This window comes from Aptenodytes patagonicus, chromosome 19 (genome assembly GCF_965638725.1).
Source record: "Aptenodytes patagonicus chromosome 19, bAptPat1.pri.cur, whole genome shotgun sequence".
Lineage (NCBI taxonomy): Eukaryota > Metazoa > Chordata > Aves > Sphenisciformes > Spheniscidae > Aptenodytes > Aptenodytes patagonicus.
This window is the reverse complement of record NC_134967.1, coordinates 502,475-517,396: the sequence shown is the minus strand read 5'-3', so window position 1 is coordinate 517,396 and position 14,922 is coordinate 502,475. Positions and strand designations below refer to the sequence as shown.

The window sequence follows — 14,922 nt, the reverse complement described above, 5'->3', positions numbered from 1 at the left end:
CTCCATTGACCACAACTCTCTGGGCCCGGCCGTCCAGCCAGTTTTTGACCCAGCGCAGAGTCCACCTGTCTAAGCCGTGAGCCGCCAGCTTCTCGAGGAGAATGCTGTGGGAGACGGTGTCAAAGGCCTTACTGAAGTCCAGGTAGACCACATCCACAGCCTTTCCCTCATCCACTAGGCGGGTCACCTGGTCATAGAAGGAGATCAGGTTGGTCAAGCAGGACCTGCCTTTCATGAACCCATGCTGACTGGGCCTGATTCCCTGGTTGTCCCGCTCATGCGAGCACCCTCAAGATGAGCCGCTCCATAATCTTCCCCAGCACCGAGGTCAGGCTGACAGGCCTGTTGTTCCCCGGATCCTCCTTCTGGCCCTTCTTGTAGATGGGTGTCACACTGGCAAGCCTTCCTCTTCAAAATGCACCATCCTCAAATGTCCCAAGATGCATGAGTGTTTTTTATTATAATTATCCCAGAGACCTCATGTCCATGGATGGGCAACAGCCACAAGCTATGGCTTGGGAGGTTCATGCTGGACCTTAGGAAAATCTCCTTCTCCAAGAGGGTGGTGAAGCTCTGGGTCAGATCACCAGAGAGGTGGAAGGTCTCACTGAAGTGAGTTCTCATGAGGATCCTCCAAATATACTCAGTCTCTAATTTCTACTTTAGGGCTTCTTTTTTAGCCAGTTTTTAAATCCACTGCTGGTCAAGAGCTTTGTTAAGAGTATGCCTGGTGGAGAGGACATCATGTTTGGTATGGAATACTTGGTCTCTCCCTCTTGTGGAAAACAAAATATTTTGTCTGAGGTTTGTGGCTGTGAGAAGATTAAGGAACATCATGGTTTTTTCATTATTCTAGCATGTATAGGGTCTGAGTCCTATTAAGTCCTAGGAGACCCTTCATAAGACATGGTAGTTATTCAGTGACAAAATATAATGTTCCTTAATCTTCTCACAGCACAAAACGCAGACAATTTTGCTTATTTTCCAGCACAGGGGAAGATTTTCCCTTCAGAAGGTCCCTTGAGTTGTGAATGGCTCAAGTCCAAAGACTCCGGTGGAAAATCAGGAGGCTGCCAGGGCTTAAGCAGGGCATTGCAATCCCTGTGGCACCGTGCTGTGTGCGCCACTCTTGTGCACTTCTGTGCATAACTCCTCTATGAGAGTGGAGAGTCCTTCTGATTTCTCCAGAGCTGCTGTTGCCCAGCAGGATCACAGAAGACCCCAGTGCCCACCCAGTCCATCCCATTTCCCACCAGTGACAAAGCATGCCATTCTAAAGAAGATGTTGACTCTGCCTCTGTTTCCAGAAACGGGCAGGATCAAAAACTGCTGGATCATGTATATATCAACAAACAGACTGACACATGAGGACTTCAGCTCAAGAGGATGATATATCACTGACTTCAAAGGGTGAACAGATGTAGAAAGCGGAAGAGGATGGTGTTCTAATTCCTTTTATTCTGCTCTGGAAATAGCTAGGTGACAGCAAAAGGATGTCGGGAGATTCAAAGGGGATCGGTTTGGATTTTTCTACGTTCATAGCCATTCATTTTTCTCCAAAAGACCTTACTAGCACAATGGGTATTTTGTCATGCCAAAGATTGCTATAGCAGTAGGCAGGTGAAAGGAGCTGGGCTTGTTTAATATGATGAAGAGGAGGTTGAGGGGACACCTACAAGTGACCTGCAGTACTAGAAGGGCAGTTACGAAGAAGACAGAGCCAAACTCTTTGCAGTGGTACCAGATGATATAATAAGGGGCAATAGACAAAACCGTGGCTTGGGAGGTTCAAGGTGAATAACAGGAAAAGCTTCTTCCCCAAGAGGGTGGTGCAGCCCTGGGACAGGTCACCAGACAAATGGGAGGAATCATCATCCTTGAAGGTTTCCCGGACTTGGCTACACAAGCCACCGCCACCCTGATCTAGTGTTAGGGATAGTCCTGTGGTCCCTTCCTTGTAGGATTTTACCAGCATATTGGAGGCAAATATTTTGGACACTCATCTTTTTCACTTATTCTTGCTCTTTCTGTTACCATCCTCTCTGTTTTTTTTCCTGCAGGGTGGGAAGATCCCAATACGGTGGACAGCACCTGAGGCAATTCAGTACCGAAAATTCACATCGGCCAGTGATGTGTGGAGCTACGGAATAGTCATGTGGGAGGTGATGTCGTATGGCGAGCGGCCTTACTGGGATATGACCAATCAAGATGTGAGTTGTTAAGAAACAAGGAGCAGAAACACTGAAATTGGGAGCATTGCAAGGCCAAAGCATGGCTACGGCTAGATCCAGCCTGTGGCATGTCCGGAGCCTTCTCTGTCATGGGAGATGTGTCCAAGGTCAACACCTTTGGAAGAAGTAATGCGGATAACTTTGGCTTTTGTTCTGGTCCCATTGTGCTGCTGTGGCAGAGGTTAGGGATTGTACAACACCCACTGCAGTAGGACAGGGTTAATGTGAGCACCCTCAGCAGTGGTAGACAGATGCCCAGGAGGAAAGGGAGAAGGCGGGTGGAAAACGAAGTGCTGCCACTGACCTGAGAGCTCCTGGAGCAGCAGGCAGATCTTCATCTGCAGGAGACCACAGGCATTTGGTGAAAGTGTTACGGAGTCATAGAATGCTTTGGGTTGGAAGGGACCTTTAAAGATCATCTAGTCCAACCCCCCTGCCATGGTCAAGGACATCTTCTGCTAGATGGTCATTAAGTCTCCCATGGCAAGCTTGGACTGTGATGTGTAAGAAGCCAAGCAACTTGTACACAACTAGAAGCCAAAACCAGAAGGTATTTCAGAACGTGCTTAATTTTAAATACTTTATGGCTCTTCTCTAATTCAGGTGGAACTGTTATGTGCACTCCTTGCTCCCTGGGACCCAGGCAGTTTCCGTGAGTCCTTGCCTCCATGCAAGGATGACCTGTGGCTACAGTCCGCACCTTCACCATAGCAATGCCATTCTCCCTGTTTCTCTTGACCTGATACCTGTGTGGTCAAAGCCCATCCGTCCAGTGGCAATGAGTGCCATGCAGAGTGCTACACCTGCACATGTGTGTCCAGAAGACCCATTTGGTGTGTCCAGACCATTACAAGGTCTCTTGTAACATTGTCTCTCTGAAGACCTGCCCTCCTTCATGCGGTCTTCGCCTCATGAACCCTCAGGATCTAACACCAAGGTCCTGGGTAGACCCTTGGTGTGCAGAAGGCTTGCTTCCCCTCTGCTGCAAGTCTGGGTCTTGCAAACCTGCATGTTACAGCATCTGCCTGGCTTCCAGCTTGTTTCAGAGCTGCCTCTGAGCAGTCCATTGGAAGCCTTCAGGCTGCCACCTCCATCTCCATCATCCTGTGGGGTCCTGAAAAAACCCTGCCTTACAGGGAGAGAGTGAGAGCAAAGCTCCCACCTGACTCCCGCAACTCCTCCCACCCCGATGGCAAATCAAGACACTTCTCAGAAAGGACAATTCCCTTCCCGTTAAGGCTTCGTTATCACCTGCAGTTTCAAGCATTTCTTGCAGCCAGGTGTGACTGCCCTTCTCCCTGCCTCGGCATCCCTCAGTATGCGTAGGCCTCTGCCATCCCCCTCCCTTGTCCTCCTCCCCTGGACCTCTTCCCTCAATGGTTTATCCTGCCACAAGCCCTGTGCTGCAGCAGCAGCATTGATTCAGCCGGCGGGGATGGCAGAGCCTGTGCCCGTCTCCTCGGCACAGCCTGCTGCACGACGCCTGTCCCCAGCCTCTTCTCCCCCTTCTGCCGCAGGACATTGCGCCCCAGAAGCTGTCACCACTTAATTGCAGCTGGTCCTCCCTGTGAATGAGCGCGTGATGGATATTCGCTGCAGATTAGCCTCCTGACCCTGGGGTGTGAGCGCCTGGGGAGGCTGCGGGGGGAGAGGAGACGGAGAGTGCAGCCTGTGCCACCTCATTGGATGCGTCTGCTGGCAGCAAGGCGGGTGGCTTGTCGGGAAACTGTTTGGGCCATGCCGGAGACGAGTGCCTGATGCTTGTGTGACAACCCTCCCCAGCCCTGCTCCCCCCATTCTTCCCCTCACTTCTGTCTCGGATGGATCTGCCATCCAGAGAGCTGGGAGAGGGGACAGCTTGCACCTCTTGGGAGAATCCCTGAACAGGAGCCAAGAGCTGCACAAAGCACACCAGCGGTGCCTCAGGTCAGACCTTCACAGGCCCAGTGGGGCACTGTCATGTCCAGGCAGGGGGGCAGAGGGGAGGGAGGACTTTTTTCATCTGGCACATTTTAGCAGCAGCAGTGCCAGCCCCCATCTGTCGCAGGTCAGCCTGCCCAGCACCTTGGCCACACGTATCAGTGTCTGGATCACCCTCCCAGTCCATTCTCTGCCTGAAGCCACAGTCCGTCTTAATCCCTGCCAGATGCCCCACCTCACACCCTGGATTGCTTGTCATGGCTCTGCCACCGACCCTCCCTTGGAGCAGCAGCCTTCTACTGCCACAGCACCTCCGGTGTCACCTCTCTACCAACTCTTCCCTGCTGCTTTCCCAATCCCAACTACAGTATCCTCGATTTTCTCTATGCGGCCTTCCTGCTCAATAATGTATTCATCATGCTGCTGTATGGGTATGGCTAGTCCTTCCCCAGAGGGTGGTATCGCCCTGGGGTAGCCCACCAGACAGATTTCTGTCCTTGGAGTTATGTAAGACATGGCTGGACAAAGCCATGGCAGCCTTGATCACATGGCGAGAATAACCAGAGACATCGAGGTCCTTCCTCTGGATCCCTGAAGGAGGTTCTGTCAATCTCCCTCCCCTTTTTTTTCATCTCTGTGGAGAATTGGTCGTTTCAAAATGCCACTCCTGATTTCAGTTACTGCAGTATCCTCAGTTCTGTTTTTTATCCTCACTTCTGTTTTTTGTTGCCATGCACAAGCCTGTTTCTAGTGTCCATGGCTCCTTCTGCTCACCTTTCATTGCCGCTGCTCTGTGTATGACCATAAGATGCATAAGGCCAAGAAGGTAGGAGAAGCCTGCTTGTCACATGCCTCTGTCAGAGGAACATACGCCCCTGGAAGAAGCTGTGCAGCTCCTTGATTACCCAGGAGAGGATGGAGGGCTACAGGTGCAGAGTGACAGAGAGATGGGGTCCGCCTTGTGCATGTGCTGTTTCCACTGAACATTGCAAGACCAGGCATTTTCCCAGGTCGTGTGGTGCAGTAAGGAGAGACCAAACAGGCAGCAGCCAAAGCCTTCTTGCATTGGCCCACAGAGCTGCAGCGTGGCTTAGGCAAGGTGTGCTGCAACCCTTCTCTGCATGCTGTAGCAAAGTTCTCCTGTGTCTGGCTCTGCTGACCAAGGTCTTGGTCCTCCCCCCTGTGGGTTTCAGTTTGCATGTGCACAGGACTGTGGGGAGATGCAGCTCTTACTGCTGGCTCAGCGCACCCAGCCCTGTCCCGTGGCATGACCCTGTCACCTGGAAGGGCTGGGTTGTTGGCAGGAGTAGAAAGCACCACTGGAGGAAGGAAAACACAGGGGCAGCTTCCCCTGTCTGTAACTCACGAGCTGGATGGGGATGTTCTCCTCCCAGTGAGCTGTTAGGTTGTGCTGTGTACTTGTCCAAAAACATGAACCTTTCTCTCTGACTGCAGGCTCACACATCCTTGTCAAGGTAGTGGGGATGCTCTCTTTCCCCAGATTAGGAGGCTGATGGGCATGGCTCATCACAAGTAGTGAGCAAGGCTGCATGTCGGCTCAGCAAGGCTGGCATCACCTCACAGGACGACATGACATGCAGAGGGCTGGGAGTTAGAGAGTAGTGCATTGCTACAAGAATTGGTGACTGAGATGATAGGCAGCAGTAAGTGTAGGTAGAGCAGCCTCGCTGCAGTATGGTTGGCCGTGCCATTCACCCTCAGGATCCATGAAAAGGAACATTATGAATTAAATAGGTTTTATTGCCACTGTATTGATCTCTTTTTCTCCTCTTGCAGGTGATAAATGCTATCGAGCAGGACTATCGGCTGCCACCGCCTATGGATTGTCCAAATGCCCTGCACCAGCTAATGCTTGACTGTTGGCAGAAGGATCGAAACCACAGACCCAAATTCGGGCAAATTGTCAACACCTTAGATAAAATGATCCGAAATCCTAACAGCCTGAAAGCCATGGCACCTCTTTCCTCTGGGTATGTATCTTTGTCTTCCTCTTGTCCTTTGGCTCCTATTTGCAGATCTTCTGTCCTTTGTGTCCTGGTGGGCACCATCCTTGCATCTCTCTAGGCTAGCTATTTTAGAGGCAGCTTGGCCTGTGTTGTTTGGTCCTTTATAGGAAGGGCATTAAAAGATGTCAAGGTCACTCTGGTCCTTCTTGGACAGGTTAGATCTGGTAAACACAGACAGCTCATTGAGTTGGACAGTGTACTCTGTACAGTTAGAGGAGCATCTTGGTTTCATGTACACATGATTGCTGGATGGGTATGGTTGCTTTCGTAGTCCAATTGTGCATGCAGTGGAGGCAAATAAAGCCTTGTCAAACAGTATGATGTTTCCCTGGACAGGGTGGGGATACACCATCTTGTGGGAAGCACTGGCCCCATTATGAGAATGTACTTTCTACGCTTGTGCAGCCAGGATTTTAGAGCTGCATCCCATCATCTTTGATGGCTCCTACCTCTCCTGTACGAATTGATCCAGAAAGACTTCTCTGATGCTCTACACAATCCTTCCCTCAGTTGAATAGAGTGTTTTCTGGGTGGTACTTCTTAATGGTACGGTGCAGGCACTGTGAATGATGCTGGTCCAGGTCCCTCCAGCTGATGGAGAGTGCAGAAATACAAGTGCTTGCTGCTGTTTGTTCTGCTCATTCCCTATTTCTGTGTTTCAGGATGAACCTCCCCCTACTTGACCGCACAATCCCGGATTATACCAGCTTCAACACTGTGGATGAATGGCTGGATGCCATCAAGATGAGCCAGTACAAGGAGAGCTTTGCCAGTGCTGGCTTCACCACCTTTGATGTAGTATCTCAGATGACTGTAGAGTAAGTGCCCAGGCTTCTAGTCCCAAAGCCAAGGAAAAGTGTCAGTAGTTTAACAGCAATTGGTCGTTATTAAATTAGTTTTTATTTTTACATGATGTAGTTTTACTTTTATAGAACGTGTTGCTTTGTGGACTCACTTTTAGTCTATTCAGTTTCTGCAGAACTACTCTGTTCTGCAGGCTCTGTCTTGTCTCCAGACTGTGTGTCTGTCTGATGCTCCGTATCTGCAGAATTCATTTCCACGCTGTCATGCTGCATGTCCTCACTGTGAAAACAAACCCCCCCCCAAGGGTCTCCAAAACCCCAACATGGAACAAATGGAGATTTCAGGCCAGCATCAGGCAATTCTCCAGCCACTCGAGAGCACTTTTAGACTCTGCAGTCCTCTTGGATGTATGGCTTATTGGCGATGGAGATAAGCACGCTGCAAACAAATTTCTGCCTAAGAAAGGCCTCTGAAAGTCCAGATGGTTTCAAGTTTGTTCTGTATTGTCCTGCATCCACTAAAAACATCCCTCAGTGGCAAAATCTTAGCAAGTTCTTCAGAGAAGGCAGGCAGCTGAAATCCATTCGTGGTGGTTTTTGAAATCCCTTGGGGCTAGCTGGGGCTTTGATGCCTCTGGTGAAAGATTTGTGGTTGGTTGCAGTTAGCTTTAGAAACCCTGCCTAAGAAAGCGCCAAGCATTAAAGCCATCTGTAAGTGCTATGATGTCTCTGTGCCTGGTAACCAGGAAGGTTTTTGGATTTGGTGCCTAATTCCACACATTAAATCTACCAATGAATCAGAATCTATTCACGTGAACAGCCCAACTTGACCTTTTCTGGCTTTTTGTTCTTATTTGTTGCCAGGAAATTCACATGGCAATTCTGACTGTTTCAGTACATCTGTGGTACAACCCCAAGGCCCTGGGGATGATTTTGGCACACTATAGGCTGTGTTCATACAACAGAAAGAGGGTCCATAAAACCTGAAGTATAGGGAAGAAGAACTTTGACCAAACTGGGACATCACACCTGCACCACAACCCAACCCTGCCTAGGTTGTGCTATTTGCAGTATATGTAACAGCAAACAGTTCTGCAGGCAGTCCAGCTAATGAAGTCTGGTTTTCACGGACATGCTCAGTGTCCCTTAAATGCCACTTTTCCCAGTTCCTTACCATGTCCCTCACAATATCTTCCAAGTCCTCTCAGAGTGCCTTCACAATCACAAGGGTATCCTCAGCTCATGTCCCCACCAGTTTTGACAAACCTCCCTTCCACATTTCTCACCTGCGTGGCTGGACATAATAATAGAGAGAAGGACAGTCTAGGTCCTTTTTCCCTGGGAAATCATGCTGCAACATTACTTGAAACCACCTTCTAATATTCGCTGGTCTTTGCAGAAGTAGATAATCATGTAAGTGGAGCTGAATTGCCATGAGACACTGTTTTCTTCAAATTTGGATAGCCAGCAAAGTGTAAATGTTTACTGAAGACTGCTTCAGTTCACCAGATCCACATGATTTCAACACTGACCTACTTGAAAGGTTTCTCACTGGTTTCTCTGCAGGCTGGGACACCTGGGCCACCAAAGGTTCTATGCCCAGAGCAGAAAGCTTAGGAAGCAGAGGGCTGTGCAGGGCCACAGTCTTACTCTGGTTTACAGACAATAGTGAAAACTTTGGGTTTTGTTCCCAAGCAGAACAAAAGCAAAAGTCAAAGTGCCAAACCGTCCAAGGAGGAAAATTCCCTAGCTCAGCACATCTGGCTGGGGCAGAGAAGGGAATGGAAAGCCCTTGCAGTAAGAAAAACAGTCACTGTGAAGCACACCATCCTGGGTGCCAGAGTTGTGTAGTGTGCTAGCGGGTTTCCATTGCTTTGTTGAGCAGGAGTCTGGGCAGCAGCAAAGCTGTGCCTTGGATGTTCACTCTCACACCTATCTCAGAGGGCATGGGCTGAAGCATGCTCCGATGGTGGTCTCCAATCAGTTACCACCAGCCAGAATGTGTAAATCTGTGGCATAGCCTCATGCCCATCTTTCCTTTTTCATGCTCCTTTTGTTTGACCAAAAAGACAAGGTCTAAAGCAAGCTCTAAAGCAAACATACAGGCTCATGTGCCACTTGTGCTAGAGGATTTTTTTTTCCACCTTTCCTTGGAGCTCCTGTTCACCTTTCTTTGCCCATTGACTTCCACTCTAAACCAGGCAAGGGTTTTGCCACACTTCCTCTTAAAAGTCTGTTCCCAACACTCAAGGAAGGAGAAAAGGCAACTGAAAATCCTTACAGTCAGGTATTGGTCACGTCTCATGAATGGCATCTGTTCCCTGATCAGAAGAATTCATGACTGAGATTTATCCACCAAGAGGGAGATGAGTAGCAAACTCAGCTGGAGTGATTACAGATAGGACCAACACACAGTCACACTCATGCTCTTGGCATGACCTTTATTTTTCCCAGATGCCTAATATCTATAAAAAATAGAAGCAATGCAAAAAATAGATTGTCGTGATTTAGCAAAGAGGATAACTAGCAAAAGTTTATCACTTCATGGCCTCATCAGATCAAAGCAAAAGTAGCAAGAACAGCCATGATCTGCACAGGGGGAGTGAGATTCATACCGATGAGGGCGTAGCAAATTCTGTTCATATATCTCCAGGGATGGAAAAAATGGGTTACTCTGTCACAAAATGAGAGAGAGAATCCAAACACGCAAAGAAAGAAACAAAACGATGCAGGGGTAGAAAACCTAAGGCAAATTCACTTACAAGCAGTGAGCAGAGCCTGTGGTATTTGGTTTCGCACTCTCTATTGAGGATTCCAGTACTCTGGGGGTGCTGCAGGTAGGTAGCAAACGCAAAGATTGGGAAGATAAGCCAGGAAGAGTCAAAGAGAAAGAGTAGAGGTTTCACCAGGTTTGCATGCATTTGTTGCGTTTATGGAATAAATCTGTGGAGACTTCAGCCCCCTACACACCACGCTCATATACGGGCTTGTTCTGCTGTGAGAAAATGTCTTCTGGTATTTATGCAGTGTTTGTTTCTTTTCCTCCCAAAGGGACATTCTGCGAGTTGGGGTCACTTTAGCAGGACACCAGAAGAAAATTCTGAACAGTATCCAGGTGATGAGAGCACAGATGAACCAAATTCAGTCTGTGGAGGTTTGATAGCTACGTGTCCTCCTACTCCTCTTCCTTGAGGCCCTGCTCCCCTTTGCCCCCGTATGTCCGAGCTCCAGTTCTTGAGTGTTCTGCATGGACCAGAGACAGGCAGCTGCTCTGAGGTTCATGGCAACAGGAAGAAACGCCCTGTCATCAATAATGAGAAGTCTCCAAAAGCTTCTAGAATTTAAACAATGGAAAAAGGGAACAAAAAAAGACAACTATTTTGGAAAAAAACCTATGAAATATTTTTAAATAATAATAAAGCAATTGCATTCTTGAAAAGGGCTCCACGACCAATGGGAGTCTCCAAAGGAAGAGAAAAGAGCAGCTTCATGTATTTCCTCTTGCACAAGGCTGCTGCAGCTGGGTCCAGACACCTCTGGAGCAATGAGACTTTTTCAAGAAGATGAATGCAAAGAAAGGTCACGAGAAGCACTTCTCTTTCTCATGTGGGATGGCGGCTCTGGGAATGTCCTGCAGCCAGCAGTCCTTCCTGAAAGCCCCTGTTAGCAAATCAAAGCGGAGAGAGAGCTGAAGCTCTTTGGTGCTGTGGAACCAAGTGCATCTCAGAAATTGATGGACTTCTTCAAAAGCTGAAGACTTTTTTTTTTAAAACAAATAAACTGAGACTAGAAGAGGCTGTTTCCGACAAAAGAGAAGGAATCTGTAACGCTTGGGGGGTGGGGATGGGGAAAACCAATCCTTTTTACATCTCTTATTTTCTCTTGTCATGGAACAGTTTTGTGAGTGGCAGTTTCCTAAGGGTCCGTCCATCCACCCTCCGATGGCATCATTGTCTCATACATATCATATGCACAAGACTTTTAGTGATGTCCTCACTAGATGCCAATGATCTTTTCCCAGAAGACTTCCCAAGTACAGTATGTAGTAGTTTTTGATTACAAATGCTGACGTGTACCTTTATTTTTCGGTTGTCATTGTTGGGAGATTTGTCCTTTTACCTTGTTTTGTTAACACCAGTTTGTGAGTTTGGGGTTGGAAATTTTTGGTTGGTTGGGGTTTTTTTTAATGAAAAAGAAATGACATCTCCAAGCATCATATCATTCAAGAACTTAAAACCCTTCCCTGTGGAAGGAAAAATTGCAGTTTATTGACAATATGCCAGGAGAAAATTTTTTTTATATGCACATTTCCTCCCGTTTGCTTGTTTGTTATTTTGCAATTTGTCATGGCCTGACAGATGTTTCTAACTGTTGGGTTTCCAGTTGTTCGCCAAGATGAAATGACCACCTGCTCGATTCAGGGTTGCTGGTGCAGGGGTGAGCAGCATCACGGGGGAGGGGGGGGTTTGCAGGGGGGAGGGAAAGACAGGGGAGGGTGGATGGGTTGTGGGAGGGAATGATGACTCCACAGCTGGCTGTCAGAGCCCTTTGGAAATGTCTGACTGCTTAGAAAGGTGCCAGATCGGTGCACATACCACAGAAAGGCAGGGTAAGCCCAGTCCTCTAAGAGGAGCTCGCGGCATGTGGTTTCTCGGAGTCTGAATTGTGTTAGCTGCCAGGTTGTGGATGGTTCACTAGAGTAACCAAACTCTTCAGATGTGCTCTGTGCCCTTCAGGGACCCAGTCCCTTCGTTAGACGATGTGCTGGGGGCTCTGAGGCAGCTTCAGTCTCAGCCAGTCGCCTCGAGGAGAGCCTGGGACAGCAAAGGTAAAAACTTTGATATAGTAGCTCAGATCTCCAGAGGCAAAATGCTGTGGTTGAAGCTGAATGGTCAATCAGTGGATTTATAAATAACTGAAATAAATACTTTAGTTACTGACCAGGTCTTTGGTGTGTGTAAATACCACCAACCAAGCGCAGGGGGCATACGAATGAGAATCGGGCTTGTTCTCCCTGTTCAGCACCACCTCATATCCTTTTAAACATGCCTACCACCACTCACCTCTGGCCACGTGTGGCATATTTCCACACATCTCCTGGCCATGGCCAGCATAACCTGTGTTTACAAGCCCTTGTCTGCCATTGCCATGTCATTCGTAGGGTCCTCCATTCGTTTTCAGCAGCATGGGGTGTGGAAGGCATGTTCACTGGGAGCTGGTTTGCTGTATTTTCCAGGAGCTGAATCCAAGAGGAAGTGTGTCTGCTGTGGATGAAACTCCCAAGCTGTCTAGACCTCTGTGGCCAGACAACTTCTCTCTAGACTGCTTGTAAAATATGAGGCCATTTATAAAATACTTAGCATTTTCTGCTTTCAGACCAGATCCGATGACGAAGCACTTATGAGTGGCAGCAGACCATTCCCTACGACTGAGAGTTATTTCTCTGCATAGCTCTTGCACTGTCCCAATGTTTGGTGCACAGCATCAGCAGCAGGGGCCTTAACTAGAGGAATTTTCCCTCCAGCCCCTATTCATCTGAAATCTCTAGTGCAGGATTGTATTTTCATTTGTATACAGTACTTCCCTGTTCTTGCATCCAAAAGTGCATCTGTGGTCATGTGAACATCAGGTTCACATGTGGTTCACACATAGCAGGTGTGTTTTGGGTACGCAGGGACATACTCTGTTCTCAGTGTCCACCATGCATGCCCTCTGACAGCAATGCCATTGCCCTACATCTCTTTCAGATGGCAGAATATGATTTACAGAGAGGGAGGGGTGAGTGGACTATAGGCATTGTTGTATGCAGGTGGTGCCTGGACATAATCAGCTGTCTGTCCTATATCCAGCCTGTTTTAACCTGTGTATCTAGCAAAGGGATGCTTTTAATGCCCTTGCATTTAAAAAGCACGGCTCCTGGAAATGGACTCAACTTTTAAAGAGCAGCATGCAAAAATCGATGGTGTCAACTAAACCACACGAAGTGCTTGCAGAGGGCACACAGAGAAACAAGAAGCTTCTCCATGCACCCTGTCCTGTAGAAGTGCGGAGCAGCAGTGAGAACTGCTCACGTGGTGCGCCTCTGTCTCACATTGTAGCTGCTGTATTTTAACAAGGAACAGTTGCCAGTCTTTCCCAAAGGCATGTCTGAAGCTGTTTGGTGGCAGTCCAGGGTGAGGGTGCTGTGCCAAGTTGTCTAGCCACAGCCAAGCGGCTACTTTGTGTGCAAGGGAGCTTTGCGAGGAGAGCTGTCTGTCTAGAAAACTCACCAGCAAATTCCTGTGGGGCAGCCATGTGGAAGGAGCACATGATGCCCTTCAGTTGTCCTTCCCAGACAATTCTTGACTGTTCTCTGCCATCCCTTACATTCCTGCAGACACTAAGGAGGAGCAATGGCCAGGCAGCATCCCTTCAGAGCCAGTCGTTATTAGTCAGGGCTTGGAAGGGCACTTCAGAACTTCTTCATTTGGAGACATTTTGTCTTAATGCACTGAATCTCCTCGCTGGCTAGCATTATACACATCTACCTACCAGACCCAACCCACTGTGAAGGATGGGACCATACTGAGCTCAGTGCCACAACTCACCAAAGCCCTGGCAGCTGTCTGCAGGACAGAGAAAGCACATCCTTGTCTCTTCTTCTGACCAAAAATCACATGGTGTTGGTACTAAAAGTAACACATTCCCATCTGTTTATACCAAGCATCGCTGTGACATCTGTCTGTATTTGACTGTGTAGGACTAATGGAGAACTGGACCTAAAATAGAAATTATCCATAAAACACTGCCATTTTCTGCAGCCCTCCAGCTCTCCTGGGAGCATGAGGAACCAAGTTCCTGTAAAGTACTTTGGTTGTAAATGCCTCTGGAGCATGCTCCAGTGGAGGGCAGAGTCACTGGAGTGACTTTAACATATTTATTTCATGGGTATCAGATGTACTGCTATGAAATATGAGTCTAATGGCAAAATTCAACTTCACGGGGAGAACATGTAACAAGGGGAAAAGGCACTTGCTAACATTGACACTGTGAAATACTGTTGTGCATGTGCATGTGTGCATGTGTGAATACTTAACAAAAATTATCACAATGAGATTTTCAGGCAGCTTGTTGCAATTTTCACATTTCGCCTCCACCTTTCAAGCTACCTCCCAGACCCACCCTTCTCCTCCTGTTTCCCACTGCCATCTGCTGCTGAGGGTCACCCATGTCTGGTGATGGCAGCCGGTAGGAAAGCTGAGCAGGATGCTAGGTTGAAAATACTAAGTTGGTTGGCCAGTGAGAAGTTCAAATCGTACAGAGCATCATGGGGCAGAGTGGAGAAAGCAAAGCATATGTGGATAGTAAAAAGTTAAAAGAGTCTCCGTGATAATATATTTAGTGGGTCATTTTCAACTGTTGCCACCAGCCCTTTACCTGAAATTAACAGCAAAGGGGTATGCTAGGCAAAAAGAAAAACAAACTTGTAAGATACAGCACTGCCATGAGGAATCACTTACCCTTGCCACCTGTGGGGACACAGAAACAGGGCACTATGAACTGCACTCCCCCTCCCCAAATTATCTTCCCCCCTCCCCGGTAAAATCTCAGAACTACCTTTCATAAACTTAATGGAAATTTGTGTTTTTCAGCAGCTGAGGAGCTGCTTGCTACAGTCTGGCTTCTCCTCTCCATAGTATCCTCACTACCAAGCAGTACCTTTCAATGGCAGTAATCCACGCACAGGGCTTCAATGTGATCCGGGTAAATGTGGCTGTCACAGGGTTTACCAGTTATGCAGTATTAATTTAGTATTATAATTCAAATGTAGAGTTTTATCCCACAACTCCATGCCAGTCATTATATAGCAGAGTCGTCTTGTTAGCATCATTGGACCAGTATGCACCAGTGTTAGCAAGAAGAGAACCATGTGCAGGGAAGCATATAAAATTGTACCCCGTG

The 14,922-nt window shown here is 48.0% G+C and overlaps 1 protein-coding gene across 4 annotated transcripts in view; it reads left to right on the top strand.

Moving 5' to 3' along the window:
- Positions 1-11,406, top strand: part of EPHB2 (EPH receptor B2) — a 132,136-nt gene extending 120,730 nt beyond the window's left edge. For 3 of the 4 annotated variants that reach the window (XM_076355924.1, XM_076355923.1, XM_076355922.1), the window contains exons 13-16: positions 2,061-2,210; positions 5,949-6,142; positions 6,841-6,996; positions 10,033-11,406. In XM_076355924.1, the coding sequence (XP_076212039.1) occupies positions 2,061-2,210; positions 5,949-6,142; positions 6,841-6,996; positions 10,033-10,141 (609 nt within the window). In that variant the 3' untranslated portion in view covers positions 10,142-11,406. Of the gene's footprint in view, positions 1-2,060; positions 2,211-5,948; positions 6,143-6,840; positions 7,087-10,032 lie in introns of those variants that run through there. The other variant, XM_076355926.1, reaches the window with a different exon arrangement.
- Positions 11,407-14,922: the final 3,516 nt, after the last annotated feature.